This window comes from Salvia splendens, chromosome 17 (assembly GCF_004379255.2).
Source record: "Salvia splendens isolate huo1 chromosome 17, SspV2, whole genome shotgun sequence".
In the NCBI taxonomy this organism is placed as follows: domain Eukaryota; kingdom Viridiplantae; phylum Streptophyta; class Magnoliopsida; order Lamiales; family Lamiaceae; genus Salvia; species Salvia splendens.
Genome location: NC_056048.1, coordinates 25,389,198 through 25,407,304, shown reverse-complemented (window position 1 = coordinate 25,407,304; position 18,107 = coordinate 25,389,198). Strand labels below are relative to the sequence as shown.

General features: G+C 35.6%; 2 protein-coding genes across 2 annotated transcripts; both read left to right on the top strand.

The window, feature by feature from the left end:
* Window positions 1-2,703: 2,703 nt before the first annotated feature.
* Window positions 2,704-3,161, top strand: LOC121774004 (uncharacterized protein At4g14450, chloroplastic-like). Its single transcript, XM_042170924.1, has one exon. It carries the CDS (start codon window positions 2,799-2,801, stop codon window positions 3,129-3,131), a length of 333 nt encoding a protein of 110 aa, XP_042026858.1. The 5' UTR covers window positions 2,704-2,798; the 3' UTR covers window positions 3,132-3,161.
* A 5,880-nt stretch (window positions 3,162-9,041) lies between these two features.
* On the top strand, window positions 9,042-11,260 carry LOC121774986. The gene has a single exon (XM_042171919.1). The coding sequence runs from the start codon at window positions 9,407-9,409 to the stop codon at window positions 11,105-11,107; it is 1,701 nt and encodes a 566-aa protein (XP_042027853.1). The 5' UTR covers window positions 9,042-9,406; the 3' UTR covers window positions 11,108-11,260.
* Window positions 11,261-18,107: the final 6,847 nt, after the last annotated feature.

Sequence of the window (18,107 nt, the reverse complement as noted above, 5' to 3'; positions counted from 1 at the left end):
CTTGAAACTTTCAACCAAAAATATTTAGAAGAGTTGAAAGATAAATGTGAAAATGTGTAACTAACAAATCACTAGTAGTTGGACAGAGAGAATATTATTTCTAGACAATTCCTATTATTTTTACCGTCGAAACTAACGTCTGCTCCCATGTCATAACGTGTCAATATAATTTTTTTATATAGTAACGCTGTTACTAACTAGTCATTTCACCTCTAATCTCAGTAAACAAATTCAAGACTTTATGACTATGGAATGCAACTTCGTTGATAAGATTTTTTTTTAATCCAATAAGTTGAAGGTTCGAATTATTATTAGAATAAATGAAGAGCTATTATCGATCTTCTTTAATATACAAGAAAAAAGAAATTTCAAGACTTAGTATTCTTTCATTTAATTGATTATATCCTCATATCCTTCACTATACGTCACATTTCAATCCTTTATTATCAATTCATTGTAGCTTGACGCATCTAATAAAGAAGATAAATTTGGTAATATTTTAAAATAATGAATCCGAATAGCGATACATCTTATAAATTGTTTATAAGAAATTATATGAGAAGTAGCTTGACGCATCTAATAAACAAGATAAATTTGGTAATATTTTAAAATAATGGAACCGAATAACAAATAATATAAGAAGTAGCTTGACGCATCTAATAAACAAGATAAATTTAGTAATAATTTAAAATAATGAAACCACTAAATTTGGTCATAAAATCTCACAATTTTAAAAAAAGTTGATTACATAACTTTAAAAAAAATTCTCCATCTACCCCATTGTTTTAGAATGGAAGAAAATTATTTATGATCTGGAAGCCAAAATACATTAGCCTAATCTTATATTCCATGTTTTTCAAACTTCATGAGTTTCATGAGTAAGATAGTACTATAAGTCTGCATAAATGTCATGAATTTCGATTTTCACCTCATACACAATTTTCCCAAATCTAATTCAAATGACAATTAAAAAAATTAATAAAAGTCTTTTGAATAATGAAGGTTGGTCAAATTTTAGTCAGTTCTATAACCTTTTAAACTTAAATAACCAAATTTCAATTTTCTCATTTATCCAATTCTGGTACAAATCGACGTCTTTTGGTAATGTTAAAAACGACATTTATCAATACAATGAGAAAAAAAAGAATATAAAGGAAAATAAAAGAAAAAGTATTTATTTTAGTGACACACGCCGTTTCGAACATCATCAAAAGACGACATTTTGTGCATTAATGAGACAACTGAGAAAATTAAAATTTCACAATTTAATACATATATATTCCGATTTAAAAATTATGAGATTTACTGAAATTTGACCAAACTTTATAATTGTAAATGAGTGCAATTAAAAATATATTAAAATTATGATATAATTAATTTTAAAATATGAAATTAACTAAAAAATTGACCAAAATTTATGATATTTTTGCAATTTGCCATTGAGATTACATGTGCAAAGGTTAAATAGTAAATTAAACTTTGGACCAATTAAAGGGGTGGTCAAAGAAACTTTATCCATTCTGTTGGAAAGTAGTTGAAGCTTTGGTCCAATTGGTTGGCGTGGCGCTTTCATCCTATTATTATTATCCTTTTTCTTTCATTTAATGACACGCACGTGAACCTTTTTCATTTTGTAAAATCGAATCATTTGAAGGATTAATGATTTCATTTAATATTGAGGAGAGGAGTGTTAATGTAACAACAAGGACAGGCTAAAAAGGTTAATTATATTCTTTGAGATAAAAAAAAGTTGTATATTTAAGATCTAGATCTAAATACTACACATTAATAATATTATAAATGAATTATCATATGTATATTTTAAGTTGTTTAATCAATGTTTTGATGTTAAATAGTGTTGTAATAATTTTTTGAAGAGTAATATTCAAGGTTTTAAAAATTAGATGATATTGGCTGGTTTGATCGGGATTGATGCATTGTCCAGTTTGGTTAAGCATCTGAAAATTGGATGGCTGGTTTGATCGGTATTGAAGAAGCATTGTCCAATTTGGTTAAACATCTAAAAATTGGATGGCTGGACTTGAATCAATCAACAGTTGAATCATTTTTTAATTATAATTTTTTTGCAATGTAATTCTAACTTCTAACAATTATTTGAGAAACATTAACATTCAAGAAATGAGAACTAATATGATTTGGGTATATAACATTCAATATTTGTACTACTAATGTATAAGATTACGATAAAATATTTTTAATTAATTTGAGCTTATTTGTACTTAGTAGATTTATTGGAATTTAAGGTTATTGAAATTCAAGACTTGTGTTATAGTACTATAATTGTCTTTTTTTGTTTATAGTATTTACTAATTTTTGACTCAACCATCGATAAAATCATTTGAACCTTCACCGATTAGCTTTATGGTCCAGTTTTTAAGCAATGCCTAATTGAACACTCAAATCAAATTTCTGAAAATTAATTACCACTCCTAACTAATCAAATTTCAAAATAATTGCAACAATCTTCATTAATAATTAAATTATACTGTACTTCTAAAAAAAGAAAAGTAATTCCACTAATTACCAAAAGTAAATATTCCTAGCCAGTTCAGCAACGGCTCATTGGCTATTCTAGTCAAAGGAACATTAACAACCTTTGACCAAAAATCATGAAGCGTGCGAGCCACGTGCCGCCTATATATAACCCTCACCCCCCCAATTCCAATTCTCCATCACCAATTCTTCACTCACTCCCAAAAAAGAGCTTCAGCAAAAAGAGAATCGATTTCTAAAATTGCTTCCATTCTTCGAAAATTTTAATTAATTCAGCTGGTATTATGGCGGATTCAGGCAATAGGAAATCATCGGCGCGGCGACAATCGAACAGGTTGCAGAGGAGAGCGCCGGCGTCGTTGCAGATCGGTCCTGCGCCGGAGTGGAAGGCGGCGATACCGCTTCTGTCGCCATTGATTCAATCGCCGACCTCCGATGATGCGGCGTTGGAGGTTAGATCTTGTTCTACTAGTGGTACTGAGACGTCCGCCACGGCGGTGGCTGAGAAGCCGGTGGTGGTTATGAAGAAGTGGCAGCATCCAGCTGCGCCGTTCGGCTATGAGCCGGCGCCGTTTATGCCTTTTGTACAGATTGGAGTTTCTGAAAGATTAGGATAATTTCTATATACATCTATTTAATTTTTTTAATTACCTGATTTATTTTTTGTTTTTTTTACAATTAATTGTGTTAATTATTCATATGAAATTACGGTAAATATATAATTTAGGAATCGAACAACATTTATAATTGAGATAAATATGGGATCTGAAAATGCAAGTGAAAGCATTGAGATGCGATCTATGTCACGAAGGCACGAGAAAAGACTCAAAGCTTCGAGAGAGGGTCAATAGGTTTTGAATTTGAATCTTCATAGATTTAAAATGGAGTATTGTTTGACAAATTTTACTTGGTAGTATGATACTCCCTCCGTCCCGCACTACTCGCACATTTCCTTTTGGGCACGGAGATTAAGGAATGAGTGATAGACAAAGTCAACAATTACGGCTGTAGGTATAAATTGTTACTAAAAATAGAAAGAGTGCAAATAATTTGGGACGCCCAGAAAGGAAATAAGTGCAAGTAGTGCGGAACGGAGGGAGTATTTAATTATGTCAAACAAATTATATGACGGCAATAAAGTTTTATTGAAGAATTATGATTGGGGCTTTTCAATAGAATTAATAACATAACTTAAGCCCATTTCATTGTGTTGCATTTTTAAGGTTTGAATCAACCTTGTTTATTTGCTTTTTCGAGAAGAAGGAAACAAACGCACTCTTTGTTATAACATGTATTTGAGCATTGGAATAATTAAATGTGATACATGTACGCACTAAACGTGAGGGTAGATTTAAGAAACATAACTCATGAAGTTGAGCACAAGAAAGAAGGCAGTTGTTGTCGAAAAGCAGAGGTCAAGTGACGATCATAACTGACAATGAAAGACAGACGAAGAACGAAAGTAAAACCTCAAGCTCAAAAAATTGAGACACACTAAAGGGTTGATGGAGCTCCAAATGCCAAATTTAATAAAGTTTTCCCGAGGATCGATGGTCGGATTGATTGACAAGATGTTGAGGTTGTAGGTCACTAGAGAGGTAGAAAGAAAAACGATGGGAAGGAAAAGATTAGGGTTGAGGTATAAAATAATTTACATTTCTTAATTAAACCCTAATAACAAGACTATTACATAGACTCTAAACCTATTCGGTTTCACTCTTTTATGTAGGAGTTGAGAAAAATCCAACAAAGAAAATTCGACAAAAAAAATCTAACATGCTCGACTCACTTATGAGATCAAACATAATCCCGTAGATGTCGGGACGATCCGACATTTCGCTTTGGGCGACGTTGGGCTTTATTATGACAATGACTTCATCTTCTATTGGGCTTGTTGTATTTTGAGGTAATGGGCTCGTATCAAACCAACAATATTTGAAATGGATATGCATCACTATTTCAGGCGTACATACATAGGCGTAACGCCATTTAATTTTATTTCTTAATTTTGAGGTTCCTTCCACCAGGCACCAAGTATATATCCATCGTGATTTTAAATATATGTCTATCGAATTACAATAGGGTAGGAAGACATGTACTTTCTTATGGTGAAATTTTAAATACCAATGAATTATTTTCTAATAAGTAAAATTTGTTGGAAACCAAATTCTAAGTGCTATAAGGGTGAATTCAGTAGATGTCAATTTATATTCATTTTGTTTTATACAAATATAATCTAAAATGCTAGTATTGGCCATGTTGTTGGACATACTTTAACAATCATAAGTAATTGCAATAAAAGAATACAAGTCTATCAGTCTATCACCACTCAAGAGTGAGATTAATATGGAGAAATACAAGTAACTTGAAAAATGGTGATACTTTTCGAATTTGGATATATGATTTGATATGTAACAGAAAAAGAAAACTGTAGTTAAAAATTATGTCTAGAAATAGGGGGGAAAGATAGTCAAGAAATTGTAGAATCACACGTGATTCGGACGACAAAATAATCATGAACAATATTAGAAGTATTAAACACCACACATAATTGATATATGTGGTCACTTCTTGTCCTGATTTTAATGAACAATAGTAATAAATTTAACATATAATTATTCAGTCATGCATAGAATATAGGACATGTACCACATGATCCGTTCCACAAAAGAGAAACCATATGAGAATCCACCAAATTTGAAATTAACAAACTCAATTTTTAAAAATTCTCCATTTCTTTTATTAGTGTGCCCACATATTTATCATACAAAAACCCTATTCTTATACTTTTTAGGCCAAAAAACCCACTATAGTAACATGCTAGATTGCATCAAGTTTTGAACATGGTGAATAGTGAAAGACAGTTGTTGAGCCAAATCCACAATAATAATACTATATTATTATCAAAAGTTATAAAAGTATATGTGTGTGAGGTGTTGTAGGTATTTTATTTTGGTCATTTGTTGTTTGTCTTGGGATCTCTTTTGTCATATGCTTCCATGGGAACATTATTTTGTTATGACAACTAAAGTCACCAACTCCAACAATTGCTTATACTTTTTTACAATATTAATCCATTATTTAGACTAGCTTTCCATCCAAAAGGTTGTCTTTTTTCTTGTAATAAACCACTAAGTCATCATCTAATCCAATCCATGTACACCCATTTTATTATCTAGTATTAGTTGAGTTGTGAAAGAGATGTTACCATGAGATGATGATTCTTTATCCCTTTTTGTTTTGTTTCCATCCCTAATCCATAAAAGTCATGTGAATATTTTTCAAAAGTTTGCAAATTTGTGTTAAATCGGTTGTTTACACTACATTCACTGAATCATGATTAATGTAATTGAGCTAAAATTTATGAGAAAATTAAATTCATTATTAAGTTTATCCATACATGTGAAAAATTAGACTTCTTTGGTAAATAAAGCAAGGAATGCCCGACTACAAAAAGAAACTATACAATCTAAATTATTCACTATCTTCGTTTTCCCTATTTGGTAAGTCAACATCAAAATCTTAAATAATAACTAACGGTGTGACAAAATTGTAATTGGCCATAAAACTTAAATTTTCAAAACCTAAAAAAATTCAATATCAAGATATATGTTACTCCGCATTGATGCATTTATATACTACTAATAAATAGAATGAATTTGATATCAGTGATCTTTAACGATACTGACCGTTAAATGATAAGTTAAATATCATTTCAATTTCAAATTTGATTTAATGAAATAAATTATGTACACCATTTAAACTTAACGAGAAAAAAGCCTTGTTTAAAATAATGAGAGATCATTTGATTATTTATTTTGACAAGTACAATACCCACTCCTTCATATTCATCTAAACAATTGTAATACACATTTTGTATATGGATATTGCTCGATTATATACAGAGAACTGGTACATCATCTAAAAATAATGTTATGTAGAGTAGTTTTGATTTGTGGCAAAATTAATCTCAAGCATTTGAACTGTTTGAACTGAGTGTAGACAAATCGTGCGGGTTTGGTCGTTATAGGTCAACATGATAACGTCTCAACTCAATAAAATCTAACTCAACATGTTAAGAAAATTCTCAGCCCAAAACCAACTCGACCTGCTACCTTTAAATCCGAACATGATTCACATACAACATGATGTAATATAGGTTGGCATGACATAATAACAACATGATAATATGCTACACGACTAAAATCTGATCACACGATTAAGTCTGATTTATACTATTAACTTGGTTTATACAATAAAAGCTTGATTTGCACTATTTAAAATAAAAAAAAGTAAGAAATTGGTAAGACACATTCATTCCATTAAGTTGAGAGTTCGGGAATTTAAACTTTTTCTTTTTTAAAAGAAAAAAGCAAGAAATGTTCATATTCTTAGAGCATCTCCAATGGCGGACGTCCGGTCGGACGTGCGCGACGGGCGACCGGGACGTCCGCCATTGTGACAGGGGAGGTCGGATACGGACATCTCGTGAGGACGTCGGGTGTCCTCGGAAGTCGGCGCGACGGGCGGGTGGACGTTCGCCATTGTGGCGTGGGTCGGACGTCCGATTTTTAATTTTTTTAAATTTTTTAAAACTCTATATATACGGCTCGTTGAATTTTATTTCATTCGCACCACTTGTGTTAACAAGTTTCTCTCTCTACATCTCTAATTTCAAGTATATCTAGAATGTCTAGTGACAGTGATAGCGAGAATGAATTGGAGGTCGCTGTGGAAGGTGTGATAGATAGGCTGCTACAGCAGAGGGCGCAGCGGCGGCAGCAGGCTGCGGTACCTCGGCCGATCCATCGTCGAACTACAGTACCCCGTAACCACATTGCTGCACATATTCGGTTGTATGCAGACTACTTCGCTCCGCAACCGCGTTTTGGGGAAGCCTTATTCCGGCGACGCTTTAGGATGCATCGTCCGCTGTTTCTGCACATCGTGGGTGATTTAGATAGCAGATACCTGTATTTTAGGATCAGGGAGGATGCAGCTGGCAAACCCGGACTCACGCCCTTGCAGAAGTGCACTGTCGCAATCAGACAACTGGCGTACGGAGGCGCGGCCGACATGTTCGACGAGTACCTCCACATTGGCGAGTCGACAGCCGTCGAGTGTCTGCAGAATTTTTTGCGCGGGCGTGAGAGCGATATTCGGTGAGCGGTATCTTCAGAGTCCGAGCCCTGAAGACTGCCAGAGCCTGATAGATATGCATGGGTCGGTGCACGGGTTCCCTGGGATGTTGGGCAGCATAGATTGTATGCATTGGGAGTGGAAGAACTGCCCCGCCACCTGGAAGGGGATGTACACTACTGGCTTCAAAGCCAAGCATCCCACGATGATCCTAGAAGTTGTAGCTGACTACCGGCTGTGGATATGACATGCTTATTTTGGAGTCGCCGGGTCGAACAACGACATCAACGTTCTCCAGTCGTCGCCCCTGTTCAATGCTCAATGCGCGGGCGTTGGTCCCGCCATCAGTTTCGTCGCCAACGGCAACCAGCACAATATGAGATACTATTTGGCGGATGAGATATACCCAAACTGACCAGTCTTTGTAAAGACAATCAAGCATCCGCTCGGACAAAAGAAGTCATACTTTGCGAGCCGTCAGGAAGCAGCGCGCAAGGATGTGGAGCGGGCATTAAGTGTGCTCCAGAGTCGATGGGCGGTAGTCAAGGGTCCTGCACGGCAGTGGTATATTCCCAACATCGGCGATGTCATGTACGCATGTATCATAATGCACAACATGATTGTCGAAAATGAAGGTGCGGAACTGACTCAGTGGACCAATGAAGATGATACGGGTGCAGGTCCAAGTCACGGCGTGGCCACCGCGAATGTGAATATGGGGGTACCTCATGGAGAGGTCGAGCGGATGCGTGCATTTGCCGACATGCGGCAAACAGATGCCCATGTTCGACTTCAGAACGATATTATCGAAGAGGTTTGGACGCGGAATGGTTGACGTTGATGTTAGTACTTTTTTTTGTTTTATTACTATGTACTCCCTCCGTCCCGCACTACTCGCACTTATTTCCTTTTTGGGCGTCTCAAGTTACTTGCACTCTTTTCATTTTTAGTAAAAAATTTCACCTACAGCCGTCATTTTTGACTTTCCTATACACTCATTCCTTAATCTCCGAGCCGAAAAGGAAATGAGCGAGTAGCCCGGGACGGAGGGAGTAATTTTTTTTTCAAATCATGTATGTTTTTTTTAAATGAAGTTGTTAATTTTTCCCGTTCGTATTCGTGTTGAAATTTTATTTCCGTAAACATAAATTGTTTTATTTGTGATTTTTTTTATTGCGGGAAGTCCTAGTGGGAAGGGCGATGAGAAGGGCGGATTGTGAAGGGGATGTCCTAGTGACGTGGCAGTGGGATGAGAAGTCTTAGTGACGTGGCGGGAGGTGTTTTCGAGATGTCCTAGTGGAGGTTCGAGTGGGACATCCGCCCAGTGGAGATGCTCTTAAGTCCTCATAAACATAGGACCATCATCATCGCCTTCTTCAAACCTTTTCCAAATTCATCATTACAAAATCCATCTCCACAGCATTTGCAAAAGTGGCCTTAAAATCCCAATCAAAACACAATACTCCTTTCTCCCTTTTCCCTCCATTCTTCTTTTGCTTGTGCTCATCAATCAATTGCAGCTCCACTCCCTCCTCCAAAACCTCTCATTCCCCTTTCTTCACGCTTGCTCAATACCTCACCCACGCGCACGCACGCACAATTCACGCCTCTCTCAACCTTTTCTAGCATATCACTCCCCCAATTTGCACCAAAAGTTTCAATCTTGGCCGCTGAATTTCTCCAATTGAGAATCTCCCATGGCGGGCCGGATCTGAATTGGAGACACCGCCGAAGTCGGATCTTCGCGGCGGAGATGGTGGCGGAGCCTTGGTTGCTCAAGATGGGGAATCAGGTGAGCCACAATTTAAAGTATGCTTTGTATCTCGAGAATTTGACAAAATCGCCCAGCGCAAAACAGGGGCCTAGTGATAATAAGCAGATTATAGGTATACTCTCGTTTGAAGTAGCTAATGCCATGTCTAAGATCATCCACTTGCACAATTCCCTCTCTGAAAACGAGGTTTTTAAGCTCAAAAATGAGGTTTTGAAGTCTGAGGGTGTTAGGAGTCTAGTTTGTGGCGATGAGAAGCATCTATTGGAATTGGTTGTGGAGGAGAAGCTGGATGATCTGAACAAGGTTGCTGGTGTGGTGTGTAGGTTAGGGAAGAAATGCACGATCCCCGCGCTGCAGGGTTTCGAGCACGTTTATGGGGATATTGTGTGTGGGGCTGTGGATTTTAGGGAGGTGAGTTTTCTTGTGAGGGATATGGAGGGTATGGTGAGGAGGATGGAGAGGTATGTGAACAGCACGGCGGCTCTTTACGCGGAGATGGAGGTGATGAATGAGATGGAGGCGGCCGTGAAGAAGTTTCAGCACGAGGAGACGAGGAGGGCTTATGAGCAGAAGCTGGCGTGGCAGAAGCAGGATGTGAGGCATTTGAGAGATGTCTCTCTTTGGAACTTGACTTATGATAAGGTGGTTGAGCTGTTGGCGAGGACCGTGTGTACAGTCTTTGCTCGGCTGTGTTTTGTGTTTGGAGATGTGTGTTCGAGGAGGGGGAATGTTGATGGTTCCACAAAGTCTGTAGCGGATAATAAGAGCGATGGCTGTTCTCATTCGGCCATTTCAGGACAAGTTGGAGATGAGAGGGTGGAGAAGAAAAGCCCGAGTTTAGGTGGTAAACTTGGGATCCGAGGAAGCCAAGGAGGCCTGTTTTGTGCAGAGGTTTACAACGCTGCCTGCTGCATAGGGCGGGGGAGGCTGTTGATGGAGTGTTTGAGTTTGAGTAGTTCTGCTTCCAAAGTGGATGATGATGATGAGCGTGTCGTTTATGATGATGGGATCGATCAAGTTTCGGAATCTTTCACAGCTGCAACTGATTTGAATAGCACAATTCATGCCATCCATAGTGGAGATGAAACCGAGACGAAAGGAAGTTTGTTGAGCAGTTTAAAGTTCGGGAGAAAGAGTAGGCTCCTTGCTCGTGGACCTCCTAATAGTGTCGGAGCCTCTGCATTAGCCTTGCACTATGCCAATGTTATCATCGTGTTGGAGAAGCTTCTCCGTTACCCTCATCTTGTAGGGGACGAGGCTAGGGACGATCTGTATCAGATGCTTCCGACGAGTCTGAGAATGACTCTGAAGTCTAGTTTGAAGTCTTATGTAAAAGACTTGGCTATCTACGACGCTCCTCTCGCCCACGCTTGGAGGGAGAGGCTCGACCTGGTGCTCAAGTGGCTTGCTCCTCTCGCGCATAACATGATGAGGTGGCAGAGCGAGTGCAACTTTGAGCAGCAGCAGATTGTGACGAGGAAAAACGTTCTTTTGATTCAGACCATATATTTTGCTGACCGGGAGAAGACAGAGGCCGTCTTGAGCGAGCTGCTCGTCGGTCTGAACTATATCTGTCGGTACGAACAGCAACAGAACGCGTTGCTCGACTGTTCGAGTAGTTTTGATTTCGAAGAGTGCATGGAGTGGCAATCACAAGTTAGGAGTGGTTCATTTTCTTGATTTTTGTTTTGCTCTTTGTTTTTATTGCAGTTTTTTTTCTTTCTAGTATTCATGATTATGGTAGGTTTATTACCATCTGCAGATGTATGATAAAAATGTAGGTGATAATACTACTACCATTGTGACTAAAAAATATCCCTATTGTGAAAACAACTTTTGAGTGTTGTGTTGATTATCATACATTGTTGAATTTACTATTGTTACTTATAAATAGACCAATTTAAATGTTCTTGAATTTACTATGATCCTAGAATTAATCTGTCAATTTTATAATTTAAAAGTAAAAAAGAATGTAGCTGTAACGTTTCTTTCATTTTTAAGGAAGTGGTTCAGCTATCTATTTTTGCTAAGATCTTTATCTGATATTTTCAGTGGTTGAAGAAGTACTGAAATGGATGTGGCTAGCGTTGTATCTGAAAATGAAGTAATTAGGCTAACGTTGTATATCTGAAAATGAGATAATTAGGTTATTTAGTTATATGTTAGAATTTGTTTCCTACAAAAATATTACTTAAACTTTGTTCTGTCAATATGAATATATAACCACTGTCAAAATATAGATCAACATAATCTTAATCTAGATTAAGATTAATTAATTATCATAAAAACTAGTATTAAAATTTTAATCAAATTAATCTTGAAATTCATATATGCTATTTGGGCTTCAAACAAATCGTTTCGGCCCATATACCTTACAAGGCCCAGTAATTTAATTTTAGAAGTTTTTTTTTTCATCAACGTGTTAAATTTTAGAAGTCTTATTAAATTTGGCCTAACTAAAAATTACTAATATATTTAAAATACAAGCCAGGCTTATCACTCCAAAACTCATATATACATAGAATTCATATAATTTCAAATAAATATACTACACTATGTCCGGGAGTATAATTAATGAGGCAGCCCAAAAAATTAAGAAGCTTTATAATGAGAAGGAAGGAGTATTAGTATTATCTACCCCATTGCATTCATTTAATTTCGAAAAAAATAAGGAGCTTTAATTTTGACATTAATGGAATGATTTTGATTCGATTTAATTTTATTACATAAAAAAACAAAATTTGAATTTTTTGAAATTAATTCAGTCTCTAATAATTCCGTATCGATTTATTTTAAAAAAAATACTATCTATATTTAGATTAAGATTTTGTTGATCTATTTTCAAGGGTTTTGCTGAAATGAATTCATAGAAAGCAAACCCTATGAAATGCTAAATAAACTCATTTCTTGGCTGGTGTTTGAACTGATAAGACTAGTTAGTGGATGAAACTATAAGGTTTTCTAATATTTGCTTTGATATTAACCATTTCTTGAAAGTCCAAGTTATGGGCTGTCGCCCGCAGAATAAATGCAGATAGTGATGGTTACCATTTGTTCCCAAAATTGGCGGATATTCTCTCCGCCCCTATGTAGCTGAGTCGTATTCTTTTTTATTGTTCTATTGTAACTAAGTTATTTCATTTTTTTTGGCAAAAATAATCTTACTCTCTCTTACTTATTTTTTTCTGGCAAACATGCATAATTGTAGAATGTATGTAACAAACCACCAATTAAAACACCACATATAGATAGGAAAAATAAAAAATAACACTTTATTTTAAGAATTGTTTTAATTTCTTTTCTTTAGAAATGATAAAGGACAAATCAATCACTTCCTAGAAATGAACAGACCGTCATACTCAATATAGACACACCATACAACATGCAACATTAGGTGCACGCAAGGGTGGACGCAGAAAAATTATTGGTTGCACTTGATTCCTAAATTCTACTACAAAGGAAATCAACTTCTAATTTTATTTAATTTTTTAATTTACCAAACAAAAATCTAAAATTAAACATAATTTTGTATTAACTACTACTTAATTTTACTAAACAAAATTTTTTAAAATTTTAAAATATTTAAGCTTCAAATTCAGTTCTAATTATAATCATACAATTTAATTAATAAGTACCAAATACCTCTCAAGATAAATTGTAAATATAGTGATGCTAATTAAGTGGGCAAGTGATGCAAGAGCTTCCCAACCTCATGAAAATGGAACAAAAGTAGATAACCCACCGACCAGTCTCATGCAAAAAGCAATAAGAGATTGACAGCTGATTATGGAAAGGAATTCTAATGGTTAAATTTTGAAGACATTTCCAATCAGCAACCTTTATTTGAGTATTCAACCCAACAACAACTACTATCATTCTGCATTCTTATCTCAACTATTTCAACTAATTACTTTTTAATTCATTGCTAATTGCAGAGTTTTTCTCCTTTTTTTTTGTTATTCCAATTCTCCAATTCCACAAGTGTTCAAAATATTACCTTGGCAAATATAGGACTCATGACTCATCCTTATGTCTTATTCGACTTGGTTTGTCTTCTTTTTGTATAATCATATTTCTTTTTAAAATAATCACTTACTCTTCTACATATATAATTGAGAAACATGCGAAATTAACCGTAACTGTAAAACATAATGAACATTTGAGAGATTTAAGGGGAGCGGTGAGAGTGCTATCCCATCCATACATTTTCCGACAGTCAAAAAGCCTAATTTTCTTTTAGAATCTATCGAAAATGTTACGATTATTCACTTCAACCTATAAACTATTTTCACGAAAGGAAAATTTTAAAACTATATATATATATATATACATAGAGTTGTATTATATACCAAACTAGTTTTAAACACTAAACGCCAAACACATCATTATATAATAATGCGGAGTTTATTACAACTTTATTTGTAGTTCATTATAGGGAATTCTGAGATTTAAAAACAATGACATAATCATGCATAATTTAGAAATCTGAAGTTCATTACATGTTTGTTATTAGTTAATTATAATGAACTCCATGTTATCATATAATGATGTTGTTCGGCGTTTAAGGTTTAAGAGTGGTTCGGTAATATATATAGGAAAATGATCAATACAAAACTTGATCTTAATACAAAATCCAGACCATGAGATTTGACAATCCAATGGTCAATAATTAAACAAAAACACGGAGGGTCATTGTAAAGCAGTTTTAGGTCATATTATAAACTTTGGGTTTGAGGTCATCTTAAGATCATTTCATGTCATCCTTACTATAATGACGTAAAAATAAGCTTACAATGACCTAAAAATGACTTTTGTATGCTTGGTTCTGCATTTTTGTATTAAGAATGGTTTTGCATGGATCAAAACCCTATATATATATATATATATATATATATATATATATATATATATATATATATATATATATATAGGATTGTATTCAAATCCTTTTCCCCTTATTAATCCAATCTCCTTCTTAATCTCATCCATGGATTTGTAGTGATCGGATGGTTAAAATATTTGGCTGAAATTAGTTAATTCTCTTAATATTTAACGTGTAAAGGGCTTAATAGACATTAGCATTTGGAGTTAGTTATGAAATGCTCCATGATTTCAGCGGTAGAGTATTCCAGCAGTTTAGCAAAATATTTTATGCAGATTTCGTTGAATTGTTACTCCATTCGTCCGGGTTTAATTGAAGAAGGTGAAGCAGCCGATTTCCCCCGGCGGCAAACTCGCCGAATTCCTGAACTCGCTCTTCGCCGGCGGAAACATGAAGAAGAGCAAAATCGGCGGTGACGTGTCGCCGTCGCTGAAATCCACAAACGTATCGACGTGCTCCTCCGCTTCGTCGTTCTCCCGATCCTGCCTCAGCAAAACGCCGTCGTCTAGAGGCAACCACTCCGCCGGCGCAAAGAGATCCGTGAGATTATCTCCGGTCAGCGTGATTGTCGACGACGATCGCCGCCACAAATCACTACAATCAGAAATTAGCAACAAATCATCACCAAATCGCGACGTTTCCACGAAGAATCACAACAACATGAACAACATCAGAAGCGTGATCAACGAAGAGCTCATGGAGCCCGTCATGGATCAAAACCGCCAAGTCAAGGAGGTGGCGAGAGATCTGCTGAGGAATTATCAGAGGAGAAATCAAAATCCTCACGTCAAACACGAGGTTGTCGATCGAAATTTCGATGAAGACGAAGACGACGATGCATTATATGTGATATACATAATCTACATATTGTATAGTATAATGCAGAGTGTAGTTTCTGTAATGCATTATATGTGATATGCAATGAACATTTATCTTGACCCATTTAATTTAACTTATGTCGTTTTTTGATGTTTGGCGCACGTGTCTTGTTTTCTCTAGGGGTTTAACAAGCCTAGGGGCTAGGGTGTAGTATGTTCTAAGTCTAATTAACGTTGTCCAAATACACGAGCTGCAGTAATTTATCTGGGGTTGCACATTCATAGCGCGTAGCTTTATATTGAAACATGATTGCCAATTTTTGAATGTGGGGTTTATGGTTCATTCATTCCCCTATGGTTGCCCAATTATGAGGGCTAGGTGTGTAGTATACTGTGAGAAACACAACCTCTACGAAGGACCGCGAGTATGAGGCATTCCTTTACGATTTAATTTTCGGTATGGCTAGGTTAGTAGTTTAAACCGCTACAAGTAATGCGTCAAATGTTATTAGATAATGGATGGTATTGATTATATAATGCATGATATGCGAACGGCAATGTATAGGTTTTATGAGCGGGTTTGTTTGTATATGTTATAGAATTTCATGAATAGGTCAGTCGTTAAGGGTTTAGGGTTCATTCACTCCCCTAGGGTTGCCCAATTCTGGGGGCTAGGGTATAGTATAGTGTAAGCAACACAACCTCTACGAAAGGCCGCGAGTATTAGTCTGTCCTTAAGGGTTTAGATTTTGGCGTGGCTAGGGTAGTAGTTTAAGCCGACACACATAATGCACCAATTATTTATAGATAATGCATGTTATTGAATATATAATGCATGATATGTTAACTGCAATGTATTGCTCTTTTAGTCGTTTAGTCTGGTTTTGATTATTTGGGGTTTAGGGTTCATTCATTCCCCTAGGGTTGCCCAATTTCGGGGGCTAGGGTGTAGTATATTGTAAGTAACACAACCTCTACGAAAGACCGCGAGTATTAGTCCGTCCTTAAGGGTTTACATATTGTAAGCAACACATAATGCACCAACTGTTTTATAGATAATGCATGGTATTGAATATATAATGCATGATATGTTAACTGTCATGTATTGATCTTCTTAGCCGTTTTGTCTGGTTTTGATTATATGGCGTCGCTGTTGTTTTTTATATAAGCAAACAAAGGATGCGGAAGGTGGACAATGTTACAACATGGTATTATGTTGTATGTAATAGCGATACAACATAATGTCTAAAAACTAATACATGATGTACTAATAAATAATGCATAGAAAAAGCCAAATAATGTACAGATTCAATCAAGTAATGAACATACAAATAATGCATTTACTCTTTGCACCATGTAGAACAGCAGTCACATAATGGCTAAACCATGATAAATAATGCATCGAAATATCAACATTATGTACAGATTCAATCTAATAATGAACATACAATTATTGTATTGACCCATTGACCCATGTAAAACAGCAGGTTTATAATGCCTAACACATGATAAATAATGCATAAAAGGTAAATAATTTACAAAAAGGTAAATCCTGCCCCGTTTCATTTAAGTTGTGCCGTGTTTCGATGTTTGGCGCACGTTTCTTGTTTTCCCTAAGGGTTTAACAAGCACATGGGCTAGGGTGTAGTATGTTTTAAGTCTTAAAAACGTTGTCCAAATACATGAGCTGCAGTAATTCATCTCGGGTTGCACATGCATAGCGCGTAGGTATTTTTTAAAACAGACATATATAAAGAACATTTTAGTGTAGTATAATGCGTAGTTTAGTTTCTGACATACATTATTTGTAATATGAAATGAATATTTATCCTGACCCGTTTAATTTAAGTTGTGTCGTGTTTCGATGTTTGGCGCACATTTCTTGTTTTCCCTAAGGGTTTAACAAGCCTAGGGGCTAGGGTCTAGTATGTACGACAGCAACCACGTGATGCATAAAACATGATAAATAATGCATTCAAATAGTCAAATAATGTACAGAATCACTCAAGTAATGAACGTACAAATATTGCATTCATTCTTAGAATAATGTACAACAGCAGTCTAATGATGCATAAATCAAGATAAATAATGCATAGAAATAGCTAAATAATGTACAACGGTCAGAAATTTCAATCCCTAGAGATGGACGACGTTACAACCTCGTATTATGTTGTATGCAATAGGGAAGGCAAGAAGAAGTCGAACAAGGATGACCAATTGAATGCACGAGTTTCACTTATTCATCTAGGGTTCAGATATCATCTCGGCTAGGGAGTAGTTTTTACCTATACACATAATGTACATATAATGCACCATTCACACATGTACACAAGCAGTCAATTAATGCATAATACTTGGTAAATAATGTATAATACTTGATAAATAGTGTACAGAAGCAATCAAATTATGCACAAAGGAAAATGACTTTCACCCATTCACATATGTACACAAGCAGTCAAATAATGCATAATATTTGATACAAAATTTATACTATTAGTTAAATAATGTACAAATTCAATCAGATATGCACAAAGGAATATTATGCAAGCAGATTTGGGAATTCTGGTTTTCACTCATGCACCTATGTACACAAGCAGTCACATAATGCCTATTACTTGATAAATAATGTAACGTACTAGATATATTATGTACAACTTCAATCAAATAATGCACATAGGAATATTGCATTCACCCATTCACCCACGTCCCTCAGCAAACAGTCAAATAATACCTAATAATTGATAAATAATGTATACTACTACATAAACAATGGACAGATTCAATCCAATAATGCGCACAGGAATATTGCATTCATCCAATCACCCATGTACACAAGCAGTCAAATAATGCCTAATACATGATGAATAATGTATACTACTAGATAAATAATGCACATATTGAATCAAATAATGCGCACATGAATATTGCATTCACCCAATCACTCATATACACAAGCAGTCAAATAATGGACAATACATGA

Coding starts and splice junctions, on each gene's coding strand:
- LOC121774004 (XM_042170924.1), top strand. CDS start 2,799: ATGGCGGATTCAGGCAATAGGAAATCATCGGCGCGGCGACAATCGAAC.
- LOC121774986 (XM_042171919.1), top strand. CDS start 9,407: ATGGTGGCGGAGCCTTGGTTGCTCAAGATGGGGAATCAGGTGAGCCAC.